Source organism: Gymnoscopelus microlampas (assembly GCF_963454915.1).
Source record: "Gymnoscopelus microlampas genome assembly, chromosome: 22".
Classification (NCBI taxonomy): Eukaryota; Metazoa; Chordata; class Actinopteri; order Myctophiformes; family Myctophidae; genus Gymnoscopelus; species Gymnoscopelus microlampas.
Window position 1 is genome coordinate 28,734,237 of NC_139959.1, and position 24,478 is coordinate 28,758,714.

General features: G+C 42.3%; 1 protein-coding gene across 1 annotated transcript in view; it reads right to left on the reverse strand.

Annotated features, from left to right (window-relative positions):
* Positions 1–1,436: 1,436 nt before the first annotated feature.
* Positions 1,437–24,478, reverse strand: part of sspo (SCO-spondin) — a gene marked incomplete at both ends in the record, with an annotated part of 112,269 nt that continues 89,227 nt past the window's right edge. The window contains 10 exons of the mRNA XM_084048148.1: positions 1,437–1,459; positions 2,965–3,115; positions 7,421–7,551; positions 7,787–7,847; positions 13,540–13,635; positions 17,281–17,498; positions 18,100–18,264; positions 20,258–20,304; positions 22,349–22,503; positions 23,262–23,389. Coding sequence (XP_083904274.1) covers positions 1,437–1,459; positions 2,965–3,115; positions 7,421–7,551; positions 7,787–7,847; positions 13,540–13,635; positions 17,281–17,498; positions 18,100–18,264; positions 20,258–20,304; positions 22,349–22,503; positions 23,262–23,389 — 1,175 coding nt within the window. The remainder of the gene's footprint in view (positions 1,460–2,964; positions 3,116–7,420; positions 7,552–7,786; positions 7,848–13,539; positions 13,636–17,280; positions 17,499–18,099; positions 18,265–20,257; positions 20,305–22,348; positions 22,504–23,261; positions 23,390–24,478) is intronic.

The following is a 24,478-nucleotide window of genomic DNA, read 5'->3' on the forward strand; positions in this document are numbered from 1 at the left end:
CTTTATTAGCAGTTCGCAAAAAAAAAGCACAGGAAATACAATTCAATACAAGGTCTGCTAAGAGGATTTTAAACCCAAGAAAGCCTATATGGCTTGTTTCCATGGGGGTCCTTTGTACTCAATTCATCGAAACATGCATGGCATGTATTATTGCGCTGTTGATTAATAATAATAACTTAGTCTTAGACCTATTTGATCCCATGGGGGAAATCTTTAGCTTCACCCATGCTGATTGCTGCCCAAGTGGTCAGACTTGAGTGCAGGGGGAGGGCAGTTAGGGGTTAAGTAATACATAATAATACATTTTATTTGTAATGCACTTTTCATTCACAAGGAATCTCAGAGTGCCACATGGTAAAACACACCATCAATCATATAAGGTTAAAAAAAAGAAAGAAAAAAGTGTCTCTTGCTCAGGGACACCTAAACACATTCCCGGGGTCGGGAATCAAACCAGGGACCTTCTGTTTCCCAGGTGGCTTCTCTACCCATTGAGCTCTAGCCACCCATGCTGTCGATCAGCATGTTCAGCTTCCGGTACCCAGCATTGGCCAGGTTATTGCATGGATAGTCTCTCTCACTCCCTCCGTCTCTCTGTCTGTCTACCTCAATGGCCGAGCTCTGGTCCGACATCACACACAACCTCCCTCACTCTCCCTCCTTCTCTCACCCTATATCTCCCTCCCTCCCCCCCTCTCGCTGATCAAGTTCCAGTCTGTAGATTTGTGTTTTTATCTATCCATCTACCTCACAAATCATTATGCATTTGACATTAAACATTAGCCTATAACTGTTTCATGTGAACGCACAACAGCATCTTATTCAGAATATACCGCACACAAAACACACAAAAAAAATGTTAGCAGAAAACTTAACCCCAAAACCTTCGAGAAGTCAAACTTTTGGCGATATATAGCCTTTATATAGCCTATTAAGTTTTCTTGAAAATGCAATGTGTTCATTTAAAGCAGCAAGCAGCAGTCTTGTTTGGGTTATAAAACTTTGTTTTTTATTAGAAACATACACTTATAGTAGAAAAAAGGCTGTACAGGACAGTAGAGCATAATAGGAGAGTTTCAGAAAAATAACTCTATTATAATGAACAATAAGTATCCAGTCATATGATGACTATGGACTACAAAACAATGTTTACATCAGCAGTCTGAGGACCCCTGGGTCCATTTGCCCACCCTGCTGTCCATCTGTCCGTCTCAAAGTCCAGGTCCCAGTGCCTCTCCTCTCTTTCAACTATCTGTGCGCACTCACAGACGTTATTGTACAACACGTGTACAAAACACATTATGTCTCTCCTGTACATATGGACAGCCACACACGCATGCACACTCACATACAGTACTCACATGCACTCGCACGCACACACACACACACACACACACACACACACACACACACGCATCACGTGCGCACAGTTGGGCTCAGCGTCTGGACAGGTCACCCCCTGTGAACAGAGACAGCCAAACACATGGCAGAGAAATGGAGTGAGTCACAGAGACACATCACAGTCATCTTTATACAACAACAACCTGCAGTCTGATTCAACAGAATTAACAGTCTCCTAGAGAGGCAGCTAGAGACATCTCTCCACAAGTGTACAAATGTGTACACACTTCCTGCAGCTCCTTTGACAGACACAAATGCACGTGTGTGTGTGTGTGTGTGTGTGTGTGTGTGTGTGTGTGTGTGTGTGTGTGTGTGTGTGTGTGTACTGTACGTGTGCATCTACATCTTATCTGAGATTGATTGCAGTGCCAGGCTAATCCGTCAGAAGTGATGTCCAGTGGAGTGTGGGACTATAATCTGTGAGTTGTTCTGTGTCTTAATGTGGCTGCGTCCAATTAACTAATGCAATCAGCCATGTTGATGCATGGATTAGCACGTAATTGCTTCTGAGGTGGGATCCACCATTGAATTATTCATAGCAGGACAAGGCATGGCAAACACGTTTCAGCGGGAGGTGCATGTACATATAGCTGTGAGTGTAATTGTGTGCATGTTGATTGGATTACACGTACAGTAAGTGCATGTGTCATTCACTGGATGCACATCTAGAGTTTGGGCCGTTACGCGCCCCCACACACACCTATGTTGCACCGCCGATCCAACTAATATGTTCAAGTCATAGGGCCTGGCCCTACAGTATTTTGCATGTCTTATTTCCAGGTCTTAGGCAATAATTAAGTAATAAAGACACCAAGTTACAAGTCGCGCTGAACGCAAACACTTAAGACTTAAGACCCACCAGCATATTTAACGCCTGGGGGAGTGTTTGTATGTTAATTAAAGGACGACTTCACCCATTTTCAACCTATCTTTATATAATTAGTCCTCACTAATGCTCATTAAAATATGATACCATTTTTGTCTACTCAGTCTGTGTCTCTATTTTGTATGATGGTGTTGCATGGCAAAAATCGCTGATCCACAAGCTCACAACGCATCGTGACGCGTTGTCAGCTTGTAGATGTGCTATTTATTTGTTATTTAATTTATGTATGTATACATACTGTATGTGTGGGTGCGTGCTCACATACATTGTTTATGTAAAGCTGTGTAGAGGAGAGAAACAATAAGAAATTATGGCTGTATGTTCTGTCCCAACGTCTGTCCGCTTGGACACTGTCCGCTTGGACAGAATGATTGAACAGCCTGACAGACAGCATGAGCTCTAGCAGGGTGTGTGTGTGTGTGTGTGTGTGTGTGTGTGTGTGTGTGTGTGTGTGTGTGTGTGTGTGTGTGTGTGTGTGTGTGAGAGAGAGACTGACGTTGTGACTGTCTGTCAAGGGCCTGTCACCTTGGTTGCCTCAAGATTGCGTGTGTGTGTGTGTGTGTGTGTGTGTGTGTGTGTGTGTGTGTGTGTGTGTGTGTGTGTGTGTGTGTGTGTGTGTGTGTGTGTGTGTGTGTGTGTGTGTGTGTGTGTCTAACACATGCACAGCACCCACCCACCTTGGCAACTTGTGCACTCGCAGCTGTGGATGACAGGCAGGACAACAGGCTCACTGTCCCCGCTGTCACACTGCAGGCTAAGGAAACGCACTGGAGTGTCAGGGTCCAAACGGTAAGTACAACACTCACACACTGACTGGAGGTACGGCTCCTGGATGGAGACAGAGGAACAGGGAGAGGAGAGGAGTTCAAGAAGGGTTTATTTGTCACTCATACAGATATACAGTACAAACAGGTAATAACGTTAAATAGGACAGAACAACACTCCCCAAAAGGCATATTGTAACTTAGTGACCAAACGTCAACATGTGCCTTGAAGGGGGGCCCTTGAAAAAACGATTAAAACGAAAGCAGACTTGAGCCACGGGAGGCACCGCCCAGCAAGCTAAAGCGAGCGAGTCGCTGTGCCGAGCGCTGCGAAGTCCGCTTTGAGCAGACTCAGCGCCATCCGACTTATGTCCTGATAGGCACAGAATCATAAATCATATATTCCCAGAAAGTCACATAGTGACTTTTTTGCCCCCTTTCAAGGCACATGTTGATGTTTGGTAAAAATTGTCCCAAAAAGTCAAAATATGTTTTGTTTGGGTGAGACAGCATTGGACAGAACGGCAGGTATGATAAAACCTGTTTAAGGAAAGTATGAGATAAGAGAAGATAAGATAAGAGAAGAAAAGAAAGAGAAGAGATGTTAGGAGATGAGAGGGATGACAGAAGAGCGGGAAGGAGGTGTAGGAGGATGAAGGTGATGAGGTGAACGGCGGAGATCAGAGGAGCGGTGAGGAGAGGGGGCATGAGAAAACAGGAGAGGTGAGGAGGAGGAGAGAGCGCCGCCAAATGACAGCATATTGATGAGAAGAACATGAGAATACAAGCAGGGAGGAGGAGAAATGAAAAGGAGAGGGCAGGATGGCGGCGGGAAGATTGTCAAGAGACAGACAAGAAAGAGCTAGTGGAAGGAGTGTGTGAAGGAGGGAGGGAGAGTCAATACAGAGGAAAGAAAAGGCCGCGTCTCAGCTGGAGAGAGAGAGAGAGAGAGAGAATGAGAGAGAGAGAGGGGAGGAGGTAAGAGGAATCAGAATGGTACTACTTAGTAGTGCATAGTCATGATGATGTAATGTAATGATGAAATAATGTAACTAGTAATGATGATGCGATGTATAATGAAGATATAATGTAACTAGTGATGTTGATAACCAGCAATGTAGTAGCTCAGTGCTAAACATCTCAGTTGAAAGAACACATATAACACCAAAACAATAAATCCCATACAGTGTACATTTGCATGGCATGCTTTGTCTCTGTGATAGCACACAACTCTATGGAGATACACAACTAAATCTGTGTGGTTCAGTTTGAAGGTGCAAACCTTCATAGCCTTAGTCCATCTTCACACCTTCAGAGTTAAACTAACACTTTGCTATGTGCTGTAGATACAGTATATTGACAAAAAGTAGAAGAATGGATGAGAGTTTTAAGAGTTGACCGGAGGAGTTCTGCAAACCACATGCTTGGAAACTTAACCATTTAAACCCCATATACTGGAGTCCTCCAGGGGTCTATACTAGGGGGCTAAGGAAATAGGAAAGCTAAGGTGGTTAAGTGAGACTGCTCGTTGTTAGAACAATGCACGTCTCCTCAGTAGTGTGTTATTGTCCCTGTGTGAGTGTGTGTTTACATGATACAAACATCATATTAGGCTACTCTATTTGATTTAGCTGTGTCGAACAAGACAAGTGCCACTGAATGATCTCGTGTGTCAGTCAACTCCATAAGACTAATGGGAGGGGTGGTGGGCTTTCCGTTGCTGCCTCCCAATTCCCGTTGCCACGGTAACGGACAAGGTAGCGACACATTTAGCTGAGCCCATGTTTATTTTTACCCTTTCTGGGCATGAGAGCATCTATTTTTGCAGTGAGGGGCAAAAAGAACAAAAAGAACAAGTCACTATGGTATCAAACTGGGACAGATTTAGATATATACCTGGAGGGAGGGTGGGAGAAACACACATACACGCAGATTTGCGTGTATTTTTAGACTGCTAATGAATCAAAGTTAATTGGGTTTTTCTTTGAGATATTCTTTGGATTTGCCTGCAGACTGTGAGACATTTTTCTTTCAGGTCAGGACATCTGGAGCCATTGAGAGAAAACCGCAACTCTTTGTCCACACACACACACACACACACACGCGTGCAAGCACACGCACACACACGCACCTGCAAGAGTGTCACTCATAAGTGGCAAAATTGACGATCTACAAGCTCAGCTCACAATGCGTCACATTGCGACTGTACTTGTAGATATTCTATTTTAGGAACATTTTGAAAGGGAAAGTGATTAATTCAGTGGATTTGATAAATATTGAACCAATGCAAAGTATTAATAAGCGCCTGTGACAAAACAATAAATCAACTGAATCCATTGGAACACAGGTTCTTTTTTTCCATTTCCTGAAATGTAACGGTTTGGACATACAGTACACGGTTTATACCAACATTGGCGAGATGTTACATGATAAGTTAACCAATCAGACACAGCCAAACTGTCTCACTTTCGGGCCATTTGGTGGCATTAAAGCTATAATAGTCAAGTACATCATGGTTGATATACAATAATTAGTCATTGATTTATGGTATTACTATAATGTGTACCTTTATTTGTTCAATGTTTACCATAATTGTATTAAAAACGACTAAACAGACTTAAAAAGAAAGAAAGAAAACTACTGTTGTGTTGGTGGTGACTGTTGCTACGCTACAGGTATGGTAAACAAGTGACAATGTGTTTGAAGCGCTGTTATAGTAAGATATTGGCACTCATTAGAATGCCTGTCAACCAATCACAATCCAAGGTTGAACCTAGCTGTGGTACAATCAAGCAATAAAAAGGAGGGAGAGCTTTATTGTGGTAATTGGCACGGCTGTGCTGCAGCATAACGCTGGGAACCCACCAAAAAGCGTTATTTACATGCTTTTATTGTGCGCCCAGAGCGGGAAAACATCTTCACACGCACAAGTGGAGTGTCTGTGCGAGGCCAGTGAGAAGGCTGTATTCATTAACATGGAGCGGAAGAATATCATCGTCCGTGAGCTCATGCTTGCGCGCCCAGTGGGTTTCACGCATAAGGCATGACACAGAACGGAGTGCCGTCGCCCTGCACAGTCGTGCCAATAACCATGTTAAACTATGACCTTGAGTGTTTTTGCTTTATACAACGGCACTGCTCTGTTAGATTTCTTAGTAGAGTTAGTAATGGGTTAGTAGCGTCCAATTTCACTAAGTTGCATTGCTTTCTACACTCTGAAATCCCAAACAGTTCACCCTATGCATTTTATGATTTATGCAGGTGTACTGTGGTTATTGGCACGGCTCTGAATGACTCTGGGCAAATCACAACGCACGGTTGGAACTAGCTGTTGTATAATGTGTGTTTTACAGCTTGTTTGTAGTCAAAATGTTCACAGAGAGAGAACATTATCTATCCATAGAATATTTCAATTGGAGCACACAAAGGAACTTGCAAAGCAACAGGCGAAAAAACATGAAAGATATGTAATGCAATTAAAACGTGTGTACTTCACATTACAAATGAAATGACTGGTGCTAAGTACGTCTTAAGTGTAGATGAGATATGTTCCGTTAGCAGAGACGATTATCAGGAGAATTAAATTCACACATTAAGCATGTAATGGTTGTAAAGAACAAGCCCAGGAAACAATATCGCCAAGTATAGCAGTGCCAGGTAATAGCAGGGGAAACTCTTCATTCTAGAGCTAATTGTCAGAGAAAGAGACAGGTCGTGTTTGGAGAGTGACCTCGCTGTGCCCTGCCAGTATAACCTGTCTGTGTTGCAAACAAAACATAGGTGTTTACAGCAACAGCTGTGACAAACGGTACATGGCCATATTGTTTACTTCACTCTTCTATGGTATAACAATACACTTTACTTTTATGGATTTCTTTCTTTGACAGGCAATTTTGCCAGTAGTTTTATAACCAACAGTGCTCCTACAGTATGTACCCTACAGTATGTACAGTTATAAAACCTAAGGATGATATAACTGCTGCTGTTCAGGCTGAAGGCAATGCGCATTTTGACTCAAAATGCTGCATGAATCACTGACTTTGCAGAATAATGTTCAGTGCATAACACCTTCTTTTTCTTTAAAAAAAAAATATATATTTTTGGGGTCTTTTTGTGCCTTTATTTATAGTTTGTAGCAGAGATAGACAAGACACAGGGGGAGAGAGATGGGGAGAGATATGCAGCAAAGACCGTCGGAAACAGGACTCGAACCCACGGCGCTCTGTCAGGCTACTTATGAGCCTAGATGCCAGCGGTCTGGGCCTACACTTTTGATAGTAATGACATCGTTGTGTGAAAGGGAAAAACTTTTGCATGGATCATCTGCATTATTCTGTGTGTGTGCGTACGTGTGTGTCTCTGCTCATACCTCCAAGATGACATCAGTCCTGGAGAGACAGCGTCCTCTGCAGAAGCTGACCTCCACGTTGTCCAGGTGACAGTCCCCCTTGGTGATGTTCCTGATCTGCGTGTAGCGATGACACGCTGGCTCCACCTCTCCTGATGGAGGAGAGGAGAGGAGAGGAGAGGAGAGGAGAGGGTCAACGAGATTCATTGATTGATTGAATACTTTATTAACAGTTTGCAAAAAGAGGTACAGTTATACAATAATGCTAAAAGGATAACATTTAAAAAATAAATACTCATTGGACAAATACCCCCAAAGAATCCATCCACTTAAAAATACAATTTAAAAAACAGTGAAAATGTGTTTTTTTGTGGGTGTTTGACTTACCAGGAAATGCCTTCCGACAGACTGGACAGCAATTACCTGGCTCCTCCACCTTGACCTCACCCTGAGAGAGAGAGAGAGAGAGAGAGAGAGAGAGAGAGAGAGAGAGAGAGAGAGAGAGAGAGAGAGAGAGAGAGCGAGAGAGAGAGATGGTTGTTAGAAGCTTGGAGGCAGAGAATGAGAGCAATCACTCCAGTGCTTGTCAGGATGTCCCGTGTCCTTCTCTCAGAATAGCTGCTGTTAGCACACTGAGTCACACATACAGTACACACACACCACAAGCTGACAGCAGACATCCACACCACCGCCACTGTCAGTAGCTGTCACTCAACGTTAAAACCTTACCCAACTACAACACACACACATGTGCACACACACACCCACACACACACACACACACTTTCTCTTTCACCGTTCCCCATGTGATCTGCCCTGATTTCCCCTCTGCTCTTCTTTCTTTCTTTCTTTCTTTCTTTCTTTCTCCATACACGCACGCACGCACGCACGCACGCACGCACCCTGGAGGACTTTATCCACCCACTCTTCAATGCCCCGGGCGGTTCCTCAGGGATGAATGAAGCCCCCTCACTTAAAGGTGAGATCACAGAGTGGGCAGACACGCAAGCTGACAGCAAGCAACGTGTGTCCCTTTAAAGGGAATGTGGCAACTGGCAAGTGGATTCCTGTTCATTTAAACGGGCCATTCATTGACCCAGTTGGAAGTCACGACTCAGGGCGCAGGGGGGGGGGGGGGGGGGGTATATACGCATTCGTTTTCACACTCCGCCTCCAGTTTGAGAGTGACATACTGGCGTACTCAGTCTTTTCCCAAGAGTTTCACACAAATCTGTCATCGCAGCGCAGAGATTCATGAATATACTATGAGCCTAAAACCATGGTAGCTGTGACTGTGTCAGCTATATTCAGCTGACAGTGACAATGACAGCCATGTCAGGCATGTCAAAATGTCACACGGATATTATGTCCCTCTTCTCCTTCATTTGGAGAGCCACCTCGCCTACGGAGCACAGACCGATAATAAAACGGCAAAATGTAATGTGATAAAAGCCAGCTGTTCTTGTGGTAGACCCACCTTTCCGGTCGGTTAGCGCCGGCAGTACCGACTCTACCGCTGTGAGTCAAACTTCTGAACCCATCAATTACGATGGACAAGAATGGCCATCGTAATTGATGTGAAGAGATCCATAATATTGTGGCATAAAATACCCCATGTCTTCTGAATATTTCAGAAAATGTACCTTTAATGTGAAACTATATTCAAGAGTTTGCCTTGAATGTTGTGTGAGGAGGTGGAGGTAGTGTTGGGTAGTCACAATATTTATGGACAAAATATCAACATTATTGACATGTCACATGTGTCAATATCATGTTTTTGCTAAACCTCAGTACAACAACCTATATCCATGTAATATACTGTATGTATTTATAATTTGTAATAATGAGTATATTCAGAGTCAGTTACGTCATTGTACCTGTCAGTGGTCCTGCGTTTTAATCATTAGTTGAGCTGGGAAGTGATGCATAACCAAAGTCTTAGTGTGAGGCTGATATCTTTTTGTCTGTCTGTTAGAGCAGAGGTTCTCAAACTTTTTAGCTCAAGACCGAAAAGAGAAAAATGTGATGTCTCCCCGGGACCCAAACGAAATGAAAATAGCCGATCTACAAGCTCACAACACGTCGCGATGCGAGTGTGCATAGTGCATGCATACTGTACTATATGTCAATCTGTCTACAAGTGTGTCCACCAGAGGGTGCCGAACACACCCCAAATGAAAGGCGACGGTGACACATGCTGCTCACCTATGTACATCTCTAGGTCACCTCTTTATTGTTACCCATGTAGCGTACTACACAGGTCTTGACCCTGTACATCGCAGAACTCATATAAAAATAAGCGAACATAAAAAATATTTCTGTAGTGTACATAGGTCTAAGTCCTATTAATATTGATATGGAACATTAAATATTAATATCAACATCGATACATCTTTATTATGTTCACTTACTTTCAAATGAGTTCTGAGATTTACAGGGTCACAAGTGAACAGAATAAAGATGTATCGATATTGATATTAATATTTAATATTCCATATACATTATTAATAGGTCTAAGACCTATGTACACTACACTCACTTCGTTTTAGGCTGGGTTTCACTGCATGTCATGTGTGCAAGTTGCAACGCATTTCTTACAGTACATGAGTGAGTGAGTTTCTGACTGACTGTCTAAGCCTAATCAGTCAAAAAGGCCTGTGACACCCTGAAGGCAGTTGTACAGTAATTTAAACAACTGTGGGCACAGTGAAGGACAGTTAGCCATCGATTGATTCCTCGCCTGTCCATGGAGGGAAGTCTATGCATTAAATTACCATTGTATAATGGAGAGCAAACCGCTTGGAAGCTCTCCCAGGGAGACAGGTCAGGATGCAAGCAGACATACATGCAGGCCACCAACATACGGGAAATGTCACAAAAACGAAAGGCTAGTTAATACTAGTGTGAACATTTAAAAAAAAAGAAAAAATATTTTCAACTGACGCAAGTGTCGACCAATATGTTAAGTGGGGTCCGGGGACCCCGAGGGGTCCTTGAGGGGGCTCCAGGGTGTCCCCAGCAAAATGTGTTAATATAGCATCACCATAAGTTTAACCACTTTAACCTTTTATACTTTGGCCATTCAAAAATAGCAGATATACAAGCTCATAGCACGGCAGCTTGTAGATCTGCTATTTTTGAAAAATCTTGAAAATGTGTGCAAATATTTGAATATATATTCAAAGCGAACATTTTTTAACTCAAATCTTTGCTTCTGGGGGTCCCTGGAACAACATAATTTAAGATGGGGGTCCGTGGCCAAATACATATCATTTTGGGGGTCCTTGACATGAAAAGGTTTGAGAACCACTGTCCTAAGCAGTACTGGTTCTTTTACCAGTAGTTAAACAAAGCATCATTCTGCATAATTGACCTGGTTTTGTTTGGGGGATGTACTCATCATCTCAGATATGGCTGCAACTACTGATTATTGTATTAGTGATTTTTCTATTGATTACTTTTTTCGGCGTGTTGTGAGCTTGCAGATGGGCTCTTTTCACTGTTTTATTTTTAAATTGCGGGGGACATTTTTGAAATGTCAAAAAGTTCACACAAAATCTATATTTTTTTTAAATAAAAAATGTATTACCAGTTACTTTTATGAAGTGATTAAATCAATGACTTCAATTAACTGTTGCACCCCTTCTTGGATACCCTGATTAACCAGAACATACAGCACCACTTGTTGCACTAATGACATCAATACTGATACTAAGGCTGTATTTAAGGTTACTGTCCTTCTACTGTATCTTGCCATCTTGTATCTTTGGTATCTACTGTATGCAACCTTGATGCTCCTTCCAATCCTGTATTATCTTGGCTACTATGACACTCAATTGATTCCTCCACAGGGATCAATAAAGTATAAGATCTAACACTCGAGACGACCTGTTTAAGTTTATACAGCATCAACACCAATTCCACAGAAATAAATGATACTGTCGTCTTTTAAAGAGAGAGAGGGCAGTCTCAGTCCAATCCTTTGTCCTTTTCTTCAGACAGTAAGACGACTGAGAGTAAGACATTGGAGAAGGCTCAGGTGGTGGATTTGATCCTAAAATAAAACCAAATGTTTTATGCACACTGTTTAAAGGTATAAAATACATTTAACAATGAATTCAGGAAATAGCTGTGGTTTCTTTTTTGAGGGGAAATGTATAGGACTTCAAGGGAAGAGAATACAGTGCAGTCCTGTGGGTGGTTTGGACAGTCAGTTATTGATTTCACTTACACAGCCCACAGACTCTTCAGGGACCATGAGCACATTGTCTTTGGCCAGAGTAATTGAGATGTTAGCCCATTCTATCCGGGAACGCGTACCGTGTCATTCTAGATTTTAAAGCATTATTTTATACTTTAGGCTATTCAAAAATAGCAGATCTACAAGCTTGTAGATCTGCTATTTTTTTGAAAATTCGTGAAAATGTGTGCAAATCTTTGAATAAATATAATAATAAATAAATGTTTTTTAAAACAATTTTAACTCAAATCTTTGCGTCTGGAGATTCCACAAACGTCTTCTAAATCCTAAAAGTTTTTTTTGGGAAAACTTGTGTTGCTAGAATATCAGTGGTTCTCAAACCTTTTTCCATGTCAAGGACCCCCCAAAAGGTAAAGCCGTGGACCCCCCCCATCTCAAAATAATTTGTTCCAGGGACCCCCAGAAGCAAAGATTTGAGTAAAAAATGTATGTATATATTCAAAGATTTTCACACATTTTCACAATTTATTTTTCAAAACTAGCAGATCTACAAGCTCATAGCGCGGCACTTGGTGCCACGCTATGAGCTTGTACAGTATATCTGCTATTTTTGAATAGCCAAATAAATCTAAAATGACACAGATGCGTTCCTGGGTTGAATGGGTTAGAGGCCAGGGCAGGGACAGTGTGCTGCACTGTACCTTGTCAGGGCTGCAAAAGAGCATGACTGGACTATTAACTATTGGACAAAGTTACCTATAGAGATCCCTATAGGACCCATAGATATCTTTATTTTAACAACATGAACCCTAGCATCCCTATTCTCGGCATGTAATATTAGGTGACCATTCTGCAAAAATTAGGTGAACGTTCAGCAAAAATAGCATATCTACAAGCTCACAACGTGCCCCCCCTCCTCTGCTCTGGGTGAATGTAATGCACTTTGATAACGCTCGTTGGATGAAGGCGCTATATAAATGCACCATTTACCATTTATCGATCGTCCTGTCTGTCTGTAACTTAGTGATCGTTACTGCTGTCTGAACCAGATCTCTCTTGAGACTGAGACCTCAGGTCTCAATGAGGTTACCTGTCTAAATAAAAGGTTAAATAAAAAATAATGAAGTACATATGCACATTTACAACTTTATTGTATCGATTGAATATAAAGTGCCTTGCCAACGGGCATCCTGAAAGGTCATCGGCGAGGGAAGAGGACGGCGTGAGCTACTTACTGTACTTCAGACTCTTTATAGCAAGCAGTGTAAGGCGTTCAAACTGACCATGTTCGCTCATAAATCCACTTCTCTAACCTTTTTACACTTCAGTGCCCTTGAAGGAAGCCAACCTGCTGCGGTACTAGAGACTAGCTCGTTACAGTGATTGACTTCTGGTGTGAAACACACTTCTGAGGTGAGCGGAAGGGTCAATAATGCATGGGCTGTATGCCTCAAGCAAAAACACAAGCAGACGTTATACGCTACAAAAAGTAGCATATAAAATATGGATTGAACTTTGAAAAACTCGGAGGACATGGTGGAGGATGAGGTTGTACTGACAGACAACCATGTACAGTGTGGTTCATGGACCACACTTTGCCACCTTTTACATTTTGCACAGTACAGTCAGCTGACATGTTTCTACACAACTTACAAGGAAGGAGTTCAGTGAAGTGTTGCAAGCTTGAAGACCATCTGTTTTGCTATTTTTGTGCGACACTACGCCAAAGCATAAAATAGCACTTAAGCAGTGGTGTCAAAAAGTAACTAAGTACACTTACTCAAGTACTGTACTTAAGTACAATTTTGAGGTACTTTTACTTTACTGGAGTATTTCGTGTCTACTCCACTACATCTCAGAGGCAAATCTTGTACGCTTAAGTCAGAGTCTACTGAAATGCAAACAAACGAATACACAACGAGGCACATGAGAGTCTCACCTCATCACAGGTGAGCGGAGGACATCTGGAATGACACTCTTTCCTCCCGTTGACACAGCGACAGGAAAGACAGCCCTCGTCCCATTCTGAGCCCGCCTGGGAGAAACAAACACACACACTTTGTGTTAATTTGACCTTCATTTTAGAACACAGGTGTTGGTATCCCGCAAACCCTGTTGTCCATCATTGCATGAGAATCTGTGTGCAAGCATGTGTCTGTGCAGGCCGGTACTGCAGAGAGGTGGTGTGTGTGTGTGTGTGTGTGTGTGTGTGTGTGTGTGTGTGTGTGTGTGTGTGTGTGTGTGTGTGTGTGTGTGTGTGTGTGTGTGTGTGTGTGTGTGTGTGTGTGTGTGTGTGTGTGTGTGTGTTTGGGAATGGCAGTATTTACTCACTGACATGAAAAAGAGAGAATAATGATAGAGTGTGATTGGCTCGTGCTCAGGGTTAAACATCATCATTTGATGTTAGTCCAGCCAACAAATCTCCAGGGCGGCTCCAGAGGACACATTTCAGCATGAGAGAGTAATAGAACGGCCGCTATTTCACTTTTTATAGACATTTCCATGAAATATTCTGTCTGTGATTTCTGATTTAGGGCTGTAATGGGGAAGTTACCACCAGTGGTGGAGAGTAAACTAAGTACATTTACTACTAGTACTGTACTACTTAAGTACAATTTTGTGTATTGTAATTTTACGCCAGTACATTTATTTGACTTTGACTTTTGACTTTGTAGATTTTGATTATTATTACAAAACATACAATGAACCACTTTGCTATTTTATACCTAGGCTATTTTCAAAATATTTTTTTAATATTTTGAAAACTTTTGAGAACAATGGGACATTTTGTGTAATCAGCAATTTTACTTTTGGTACTTTAAGTACCAGCCTTTTACTTGGAACAGTATTTCTACGTTGTGGCATTGCTACTTTTAGTTGAGTAAAAGAGTACTTCTTCCACCACTGCTTAAAAGTCGTGTAAGGTTGTCTCTCTCTCACATTTTGTCCTCAAACAAATCATTTTGCCTGAGGAAGGTCTACCACCGAAATGTTGCAATAAATAAATCATAGCAAGTTAGACAAGTGCGTGGGAACTTTTGATCAATGTGTCCCTCAACCATGCACCTGAATCAAGACATAGATGTGCAAAGTGCTCCTCTGGGCAACAAGAGATAAATCTTCACAACCGGGGAGAGAAAGACAGAGGCAATAAAGGCAGAGATAAATAGAATAGTAAAGTAAAGCCAGGAGAAAGACATGGATGAGGAGGAGAGGACAAAAGCATCTAGGTTGGAGAAAAAGCAAGACCAGGGATAACCAGGAAAGATATTACAGAGATATGTACGCTACAGTATGTAAAACAAGAGAGCAGCAGGGAGATACTGCAGTGGTTTCTCAACCTTTTAAATCTCGAAAACGTTCGCAACCCAGTGAACCACCCATCGGAACCACTTAACCCATTCAAATCCGGGAACGCATCTGTGTCACTTTACATTTCTTTGGCTACTTTTTTGGGGGGAAAAGCTTGAAAATGTGTGCAAATCTTTGAATATCGTTGCTGTCCAGCAGAAACCAGCTAACTCCATTTTGACGCTTTTGCATTTTTTCCCCCATGAATCAGGGCTATTGAACACCCTTTACGTCTGTGTGTTGGTAAAAAAAAATGTAACCAATGAAAAGTATTCAAAAGCGCTTCTGACAAAACCATCTAACTCCATTGGATCCTCAAACTTTCTGCTAAACCAGCTGACTCCATCAAAGGGGGGTGGAGTTAGCTGGTTTTGCTGACTCCAGGCTCCACCCCCTTTTGACCTCCAACCTCATTGTGAGCTTGGAGGTCCATTCAGCTGTTCTTATCAATGATTTCCTGAAAAATGAACATTTTGGAGTTAGCTGGTTCCTGCCGGACAGCAGAGATATATACATTATTTACTCAAATCTTTGCTTCTGGGGGGTCCCTGGAACAAAACATTTTGAGATGGGGGGTTCCAGACAAATACATATCATTTTGGGTGGTCCTTGACATGAAAAAAGTTTGAGAACCACAGATATTATAGCAACATAAGTAAAAAAAAAAATCCAAAAAACTGTAGACATTTGTAGAATCCCCAGAAGCAAAGATTTTAGTTAAAAATGTTCGCTTTAAAAAATACATATATTCAAAGATTTGCAGAAATGATCACGATTTAAAACAAAACAAATAGCAGATCTACAAGCTCGTAGCGCGGCACTCGGTGCCGCACTACGAGCTTGTATATCTACTATTTTTGAATAGCCCAAAGTATAAAATAATGGTTATAGCTAAAAATATGAATCAAACAAGAAGTCCCGCACACTGTATCTTGCTGTGGCAACTCACTTTTTTTAATGACAAACGTTTCGATCCGTCTGGACCTTCCTCAATAGTGTCTGCTATTGAGGAATTGACTTCTTGTTTGATTCAGATTATCTACTATCCAACGCACCTGAAATAAGTAACAGTGGATGTGCGATTATTCTCTCTACATTTATAGCTAAAAATCTAAAATGACACAGTAAATGTGTTTCCAGATTGAATGGGAACACACAGCCAACATTTATTTATAATATTCATGTTATATTATCAACAAAATCTTTGTGTTTTGCCACCTATTTAGCCCCGGCTCCACAGGTTGTAAAACCTACGGTATGTAAAACGAGAGAGTAACAGAGTAGACGTACTAGTGTGTAAAACGAGAGAGAGAGAGGAACGAGAGAAGGGGCCGAGGGAAACGCGACCTCTTGTCACCCATATGATTAATTCTCATAATCCTATAATATCCCGGCCTCTCATAAATTATTCCACGGCAGGGCTCGCAAAAGAGAGTTATGAGTCAGAGCCACTGGGCTTTCTATGGAGCCGACTGCATTATTGATGAAGCCTCGAGGGCTAGCGGACGCATTGTGGTGTAGAGTGTGGCCCCGTGAGCCATGTCACTCATCTTCAAACAGGAGCTCTCTCTTTATGGGTAAATAACACAATGGAAGTGGAGCGGCGGGGCAATAAACACCATGCTAATGGCATGGGGCGCACACAGTACACTGCGCCCACAATGGGATCGCGCACAATGGGTACAACCGGCCAACTTTCCCCTGTTGGAGTGCATGTGTGTGTGTTTGTTTGTCGGTGTGTGTGTGTGCGTGTGTGCTAAAATATCAGCCGGTGAATGTTATATACTGTATGTGCAAGTATCCATCTCATGCACACGTACGCCTACCTGTGCCAGCAAATGTGAGCTTCTGCAAACACATGCGTGTTTAACTCGTTAATACCGGGAAAGCATCTGTGTCATTTTTATATTTTAGCTAAAGTATATTGTCAAAAATAGCAGATCTACAAGCTCATAGCGCGTCACTTTGTGCCGCGCTATGAGTTTGTAGATCTGCTATTCTTGGAAAATCGTGTTTTTTTTAAGCGAACTAAAACATTTTCTTGGGGGGGACTGGAACAATTGTATTTTGAGATGGGGGTCTGCGGCCAAATACATATCATTTTGGGGGTCCTTGACAAGAAAAAGTTTGAGCAAGATAGGTTTTTTCAGAAAACGGTTAGGATTTAGAAGGCTTTTATAGAATCGGCCTCAGGTCTTAAGGGGTTAAGTGTGTGTGTGTGTGTGTGTGTGTGTGTGTGTGTGTGTGTGTGTGTGTGTGTGTGTGTGTGTGTGTGTGTGTGTGTGTGTGTGTGGTGTGCGTGTGTGTGTGGCGTGTGTGTACTGTGTACCTCTCGCAGCGTGTCCTGGTCATGACAGGGGCAGAGGGCGGGGATCACACACACGCCCTGTGTGTTCCTGTAGCGTCCGTCCTCGCACACACAGCCCTCGTCGGCGTGGTCACTGCAGTTCACGGGAGGTGAGCCGTACACCTCCTCGCAGCTCCTCTCGCACACGCGCTGCGTCTCCTGCGACGCGCTCCTCCTCCACTGCTCTCCTCCGGGACATTCTGAAGACGATTCATTGATTGATTGAATACTTTATTAACAGTTTGCAAATAGTACAGTGGTACGATTATACAATGGTGCTAAAAGGATAACACAGGGTTCTGTGTATTCAATTCATAGACATTTAAAGACATACACTAATATACAATATATCCTAGACATCATCAACACTAGTAGCAATAAAACATATATGTACAATAAACAGTTGGGGGTGGAAGAAAAGAAATGAAAAGAGAGAAGGGAGGAGGAGAATGAAAGAATGGGATGAGTGGTGGAAATGGATAATGAATGGGGGAAATGAATAGAAGTGGAAATAGATTGTGGAGGAATGGTAAATGAATGGAGAGAGGGTGTGATGAATACAAAGGAAGATGATGGGTACAGTAAGGGAATGAGTAAGGGCCGTGTGGTGGGAAAATGGGGAGAAAATGAGAAGTTATTTATCACCGTACTGTGAGACCTTAATCAACCCCCCCCCCCTTCCCCCCCCTTCTCTCTCTCTCTCTTTCTGGTCAGGATATATATTACAACAGCATTACATCAGTCAGTAAGACCACTCAGCATAATGAACCGTGTTCTTCCTCTCTCCCTCTCATAACTCACCGCAGTCCGGGGCCGTGCAGGTGTCGTCGCGCCGGTCGGGGCCCTCGCACGGGGCCCCTCCGTACTCGGCGGGCCGGAGGACCGCTCGCGCGGCGCTCCGCCGGCCCGTGCCGCAGCTCGCCGAACACGCGCTCCACTGGGACCAGTTAGACCACTCGCAGTCCACTGGGAGAGAGAGGGAGAAAAAAAAGCAAACATGCTCAAGTTGTTATTCGATGTGATTTCAGACAGACGGGAGGGAGTTATTAAAGGGGGGAGAGAGAGAGAGAGAGAGAGAGAGAGAGAGAGAGAGAGAGAGAGAGAGAGAGAGAGAGAGAGAGAGAGACAGAGAGAGAGAGAGAGAGAGACAGAGAGAGATAGCTAGCAAAAGGAAACTACAGTATGAGGCTCCTAAGAGAACCTCCAAAAACTAGTGAGGAAAAGAGAAAGGCTAAGAGCGACGGAGAAAGTACAGAGTGTTACAAAAAGAGAAAAGGTTTTGACATTTGCATACACATATCACATTTGGGGAAATTCCTTTTACTGCTTCGCCCCGCAGGTGGCTGCTCAGGTGGCTTAGATTTTTGTTGGGGTCAAAAGTGTCTTGCTCAGGGAAACTTTGACACGTAGTACACTGGGTAACCCGAGGGTCAAACCAGAGACTTCCCCAAAAGGCATTTCTTTTTTGAAAGTTTTTTTTTTGGGGGCTTTTATGCCTTTATAGATAGGCTGTAGACAGACAGGAAATGGGGAGAGAGATGGGGGGGGGAGACACGCAGCAAAAGTCATCGGGAACGGGATTCGAACCCACGACACGCTGTCAGGCTAGGCATTGCAGCCTAGGGTGCCTGGACCGCCACGCTGCAGCCCACAGGCCCCCAGAAGGCATTTCTACCCACTCAGCTATGGCTGCCTACAAAATTGGCGTTCTCTATCATGCTAAAAATGTATCTCTAGCGCCGCCTACCAGCACAGCATGGTACTGTATGTTTATCACATACAACTCCCAGATAAAAGGGACATTTCACCGATTTTGCATCAAACCCCTATTTTTATCTAGGTCTAGGACCCAAACATGAGCCTGGTGTGTTTTTTGTGTTTTATCTGTATTTTTAGATTTGTTTCCATATCCTCAGACACTATGAGTCATTTGACTCATAGTCTCTTTATCTCACCTTATTTCCTGACTACAATGTAGACCACACCCCCACGCAGCCTCCCCTCCCCACAAGGAAGGGCAGTGCCCCAAAGCATTATGGTCATTGTAGTAATGCAGCAGTCCAGTCAAACCCCAGTCACACAGACTTCTATATTTTTCTGGCCATAGGGTGCACATTTCAAATTTTGCTACTGTTATCTACTACAAATATTATTAACATTGAGTGACTGTAAGTTCTTCCAGGGGTGAAATTCTCCTTTAACGGACAGTGATTGATGGGATACTGGTACTCAGTTACTGCAGCCAAGTGTCATTGCGGCCGTCACCATCCGAATGCATTGACACATAGATCAGGGTCTAGAGTCTAAGGCCCTGATAGCGTCTAGACTAGCTCTATAAGCTTTCAGCCAAAAGATTAATGGCTGTATCACTTTCCTCTCCCTCATGTTTCCTAGCTGAAAGGTAGACGCCTCATAGGTTAGGAGAAGGGAGCAGCGGTTCGACAGGACATCACCCAGTGGTGGAAAAAGTACTGAAGTGTTTTACTTAAGTAAAAGTATAAATTCTGCAATGTACAAGTACAAGTCTGGAATTCAAAATGTACTTGAGTAAAAGTACAAAAGTGATGGTATCAAAATGTACTTAAAGTACCAAAAGTAAAAGTACTCAAATGTTTGAAAATAGCAGATCTACAAGCTCACAACGCGTCGCGATGCGACGCATTGTGAGCTTGTAGATCTGCTATTTTCAAATAGCCTAGGTATAAAATAGGGCTAAAGTGGTTAATGTATGTTTTATAATGTAATAATGTATATCTGCAAAGTAACTAGTAACTAAAGTTTTCAAATAATTGTAGTGGAGTAAAAGTACTATATTTGCCTCTGAGATGTAGTGGAGTAGAAGTAGAAGTATAGACAATTGGAAATACTCCATTAAAGTAAAAGTACATACAAAAGTGTATTCAAGTACAGTACTTGAGTAAATGTACTTAGTTACTTTACACCACAGGACATCACTCACCGTCACAGGGCTCCGAGGTGCAGTTGAGCACTCCGTTCTGGCAGACACTGGAGAGAGAGAGAGAGACACATACAGTAAAGAGTTAAAAGGAGGATGAAACTCTAGGCTGCTGTTGTTGTAGTTTGTTTTCAGGTTCATGTTACATGGCAGGCTGCATAACACAACATACACTGTGATTTTGTAGCCGCACACACACATCACATGAATAATGGGTGCGTTAGATTGTAGGTGTGTCAATACTGTCTATGCCTGGCACACTGGCACACCCATGACCCCTGGGCACAGCTGAAATCTAGCACATCCATTATTAATTTGATTATCTGCAGCTGAGTTGCCATGTCTCTAATCTGCTGTAGTTTTTAACGTGAACTGGACAACTAACTAAAAAAATCAGCCCTGGCATCCCTGTTTTGGCCACGTCATTAGACCGTGGGTGGTCAAAATCTGTTTAAAATGTGCAAACATTTAAAAAAATATCAGCTCTACAAGCTCATAACGACTCACGATGCTGTCCATTGTGAGCTTGTAGATCATTTTGCCATTTTAATAATGAGACTTAAGTGGTTGTACTGTAGATGGGGAGCATCTTTGAGAGACTTTGACGATATTGAATATATTCAAAGTTTTAATTACGTAATGAAAACATGCTAATGCAAAGAGAGAAAAGATAAAAGCAGACACCAAGAGTAGAACCAACATCTATTCTTCTATTCTGAGCATGAGGGTTTGTCTTTATAATTAGACATAATTGACAATAGTGTTTATGTTAATTGTGTTGCCAGTGAAGCGTCCGCATCAGTTCATGCAGGACACAGGAGTCCTACGCCCAGCTGTGATCAGCTGTCAGCAACGCTTTTCTACACTCCAATCACAACTCATTCTCACAACAATATGGCTCCCTCCTACACTGATTCTCTGCAATTTACCACCACCCCAGCCGCCATCTTCTAGTTCAGAGTCTTGCATGTTAAACTGACATACAATGTTGTATGGCTCTAAAGTTAAACTGGAATTCAAGTTTTGCATGTCTCAAGTTGAATTGCAACTGATTCAATATTTTGCTTTGAGCCCGCTCTTGTATACCCATGGAGGGGTTTGCATAGCATTCCCTGATTTCGTTTAATATGCCACTTAGCTAAAATTAGGGGAACATCGTAAAAGCGGAGCTATCAATGGCATGGTACAACTGTATTCCATTTGTTGCAATAAATGGTTACATCTATTTATGACGTGAGTGTGTTCCTGACTGAATTGATGAATATCAGAGTAGGCTAAGGGAGAACCAGGGCAATAAAGAGAATGAGAAAGAGAGAGAGATGAAAAATGAAAAATGAGAGATACAGTAGAGAGCCTTGCTGAAGATTATTAGGAGGCATTATTACAAGTGAGGGCTGAGACGTCAAAGTAGTCCAGACATGAGATCACTGTGTCAATAAGACCATTAAAACAATCACCATACCCTCGTTCAGAAAGATGAAATGACTTACAGCATGTCTGGACGTCTGCATGCCAGACGATCTATTACACATTAACACACCCCTCATCACACTAATAGACACCGCTACTGACTGGCACAAAATACATCTCTACAAGTAGAATATCGTTGTTGTCTGGTGGAAACCTTGTATGTACAAAATTGTTGCTTTTCAAGAAATGTAAATACATATCTTGTGCTCCAATGGATCCAATGTAGTTATCATTGAGTCACAAGCTCTTCTTGATAACTTTCATTATGTTTTTTTAAATCTTTTTATTCTTGTACGACAAAGTAGGGCATTTATTTACAGAGAATGTAACATTAAAAAAAACATAAAAAGTTGAAATATGGAGATACAAGGTTTCTGCCCATCAGTGACGAAAAATATATCTTAGATGGATTTGAAAATATGTTTGGACCCTGGGAATACATTTGAGCAATTATAGCAATAGCTATAATACGTGTATAGCTTCATATTATATAATGAAGACTTGAAAATGAGTGTATGTTACCATGTGTTCCAGAGGTATATTCAACACTCATAGATGAGTGTGTGATGACTGGTGGTATATTGCCATGTGGTACAGTGTGTGATCATGACTGGGCTATCTTACCATGTGTTACACTCGAGCTGTATGCTGGTTCCAGGCGGCACCACAGCCTCAGTGATGTCTGCCAGGCTGACGTTCCAGCTGAGGTTACCAGAGGTCAGGGACAGCGGGGAACAGGGACAGGCGTCATGGGACACACAGGAGCCTCTGTAGAACACCTGAGGGACAGAGACAGACAGACAGACAGAAGTATGAGATATCAGAAAGCATCTTGTGGAGAGAAATTCAATTGTCGGCTCAAATAACGGACGCACATGCACGCGCGCACACACATACATACCAGTGGTGGAAAGTAACTAAGTACATTTACTTCAGTACAATTTTGAGGTATTTGTACTTTACTTGAGTGTTTCCAATTTCCAATACTTTTACTTCTACTAACACTACATTTCAGAGACAAATATTGTGCTTTTACTCCACTACAATTATTTGAAAATGTAAGTTACTTTGCAGATTTTGATTATTATAAAAAAAAAAGCACACTAACCACTTCAGCCCTATATACATTTCGGCCATTTGAAAATAGCAGATCTACAAGCTCACAACGCGTCGCATCTTCAAATGATTTTTACACATTTGAAAACTTGAAATGGGACATTCTGCATACTTTTACTTTTGGTACTTTACGTACATTTTGATGCCAATACTTTTGTGCTTTTACTCAAGTACATTTTGAATTCCAGACTTTTACTTGTAACAGAGTATTTCTATATTGCAGTATTGATATTTTTACTTAAGTAAAACATTAAAGTACTTTTCCCACCACTGACGCGCACACACACACACACACACACACACACACACACACACACACACACACACACACACACACACACACACACACACACACACACACACACACACACACACACACACACCCACACACACACAGTGTAGTGTAGTGTACTGTACACACCTGTCCAGGGGGGCAGGTACAGCCTGGGGTGCAGGGTCCAGGCACACACTGTGTCTGTGGCCACAGGTCCTCACAGATATACGGACAGGAACCAGCACACATACTGAACACCTGGCCACCGGGACACTCTGAAATAAACACACCAAGACAGATACACAAAGTTTTAAGAAGTAGTGAATATAGCAGATCTACAAGCTCACAACACGACGCGTTTCTCTTTTGGGTCTTGAGCTAAAAGGTTTGGTAACCGCTAGACTAGATCATTGGTTCTCAAAGTGGGGTCCGGGGACCCCCAGGGGTCCTTGGGAGGGGGGTTCCAGGGGGTCCCCAGCAAAATGTGTTAATATAGCGTCACAATAATTTTTACCACTTTAACCTTTTATACTTTGGCTATTCAAAAATAGCAGATCTACAAGCTCATAGCACGGCACCGAGTGAGCTTGTAGATCTAATATTTTTGAAAAATCTTGAACATGTGTGCAAATATTTGAATATACATATTTTAAAGCGGACATTTTTAACTCATATCTTTGCTTCTGGGGGTCCCTGGAACAATATATTTTGAGATGGGGGTCCATGGCCAAATGCATATCATTTTGGGGGTCCTTGACATGAAAAAGTTTGAGGCTTGTCTGCCTCCCCTACAGCTCCTGCAGCCTCATTAGTAAAACAATCACATCACATACTGTGAAACTTTGATGAATACGCTTATGTCAGACTAAATGATTTGAGGTGGTACCAGGAAAGTAACGCAGAATAATGTATTACCGTTCAGTGAATTTGCCAACAATTACTGTTATTTGATAACAATTGTCTCCAGTCACGCTTCATTAACTACCATCGTCACGAAAGAGAATTTGTTGGCGGTAAATCAAACTTTTATGTAGGCCTAGTCAAAATCTATTATAAACGCCCCCCCCCCCCAATGCTGCATGCCTTTGCATAATTACAAGCAATCCCTAAACAATTATCGGCATGGGTTTGATTTTTGTAATTGCATTTTACCTCAAGACAGCAGCACCCGAGAGAGAGGAAAGCAGAGAGAGACCGAGTGTGTGTGTGTGTGTGTGTGTGTGTGTGTGTGTGTGTGTGTGTGTGTGTGTGTGTGTGTGTGTGTGTGTGTGTATGTGTGTGTGTGTGTGTGTGTGTGTGCGTGTGCGTGTAGGTTTTAACTGTGCTTAATAACAACTGCTTAATAAGTGGCTCTGACGGTGTTT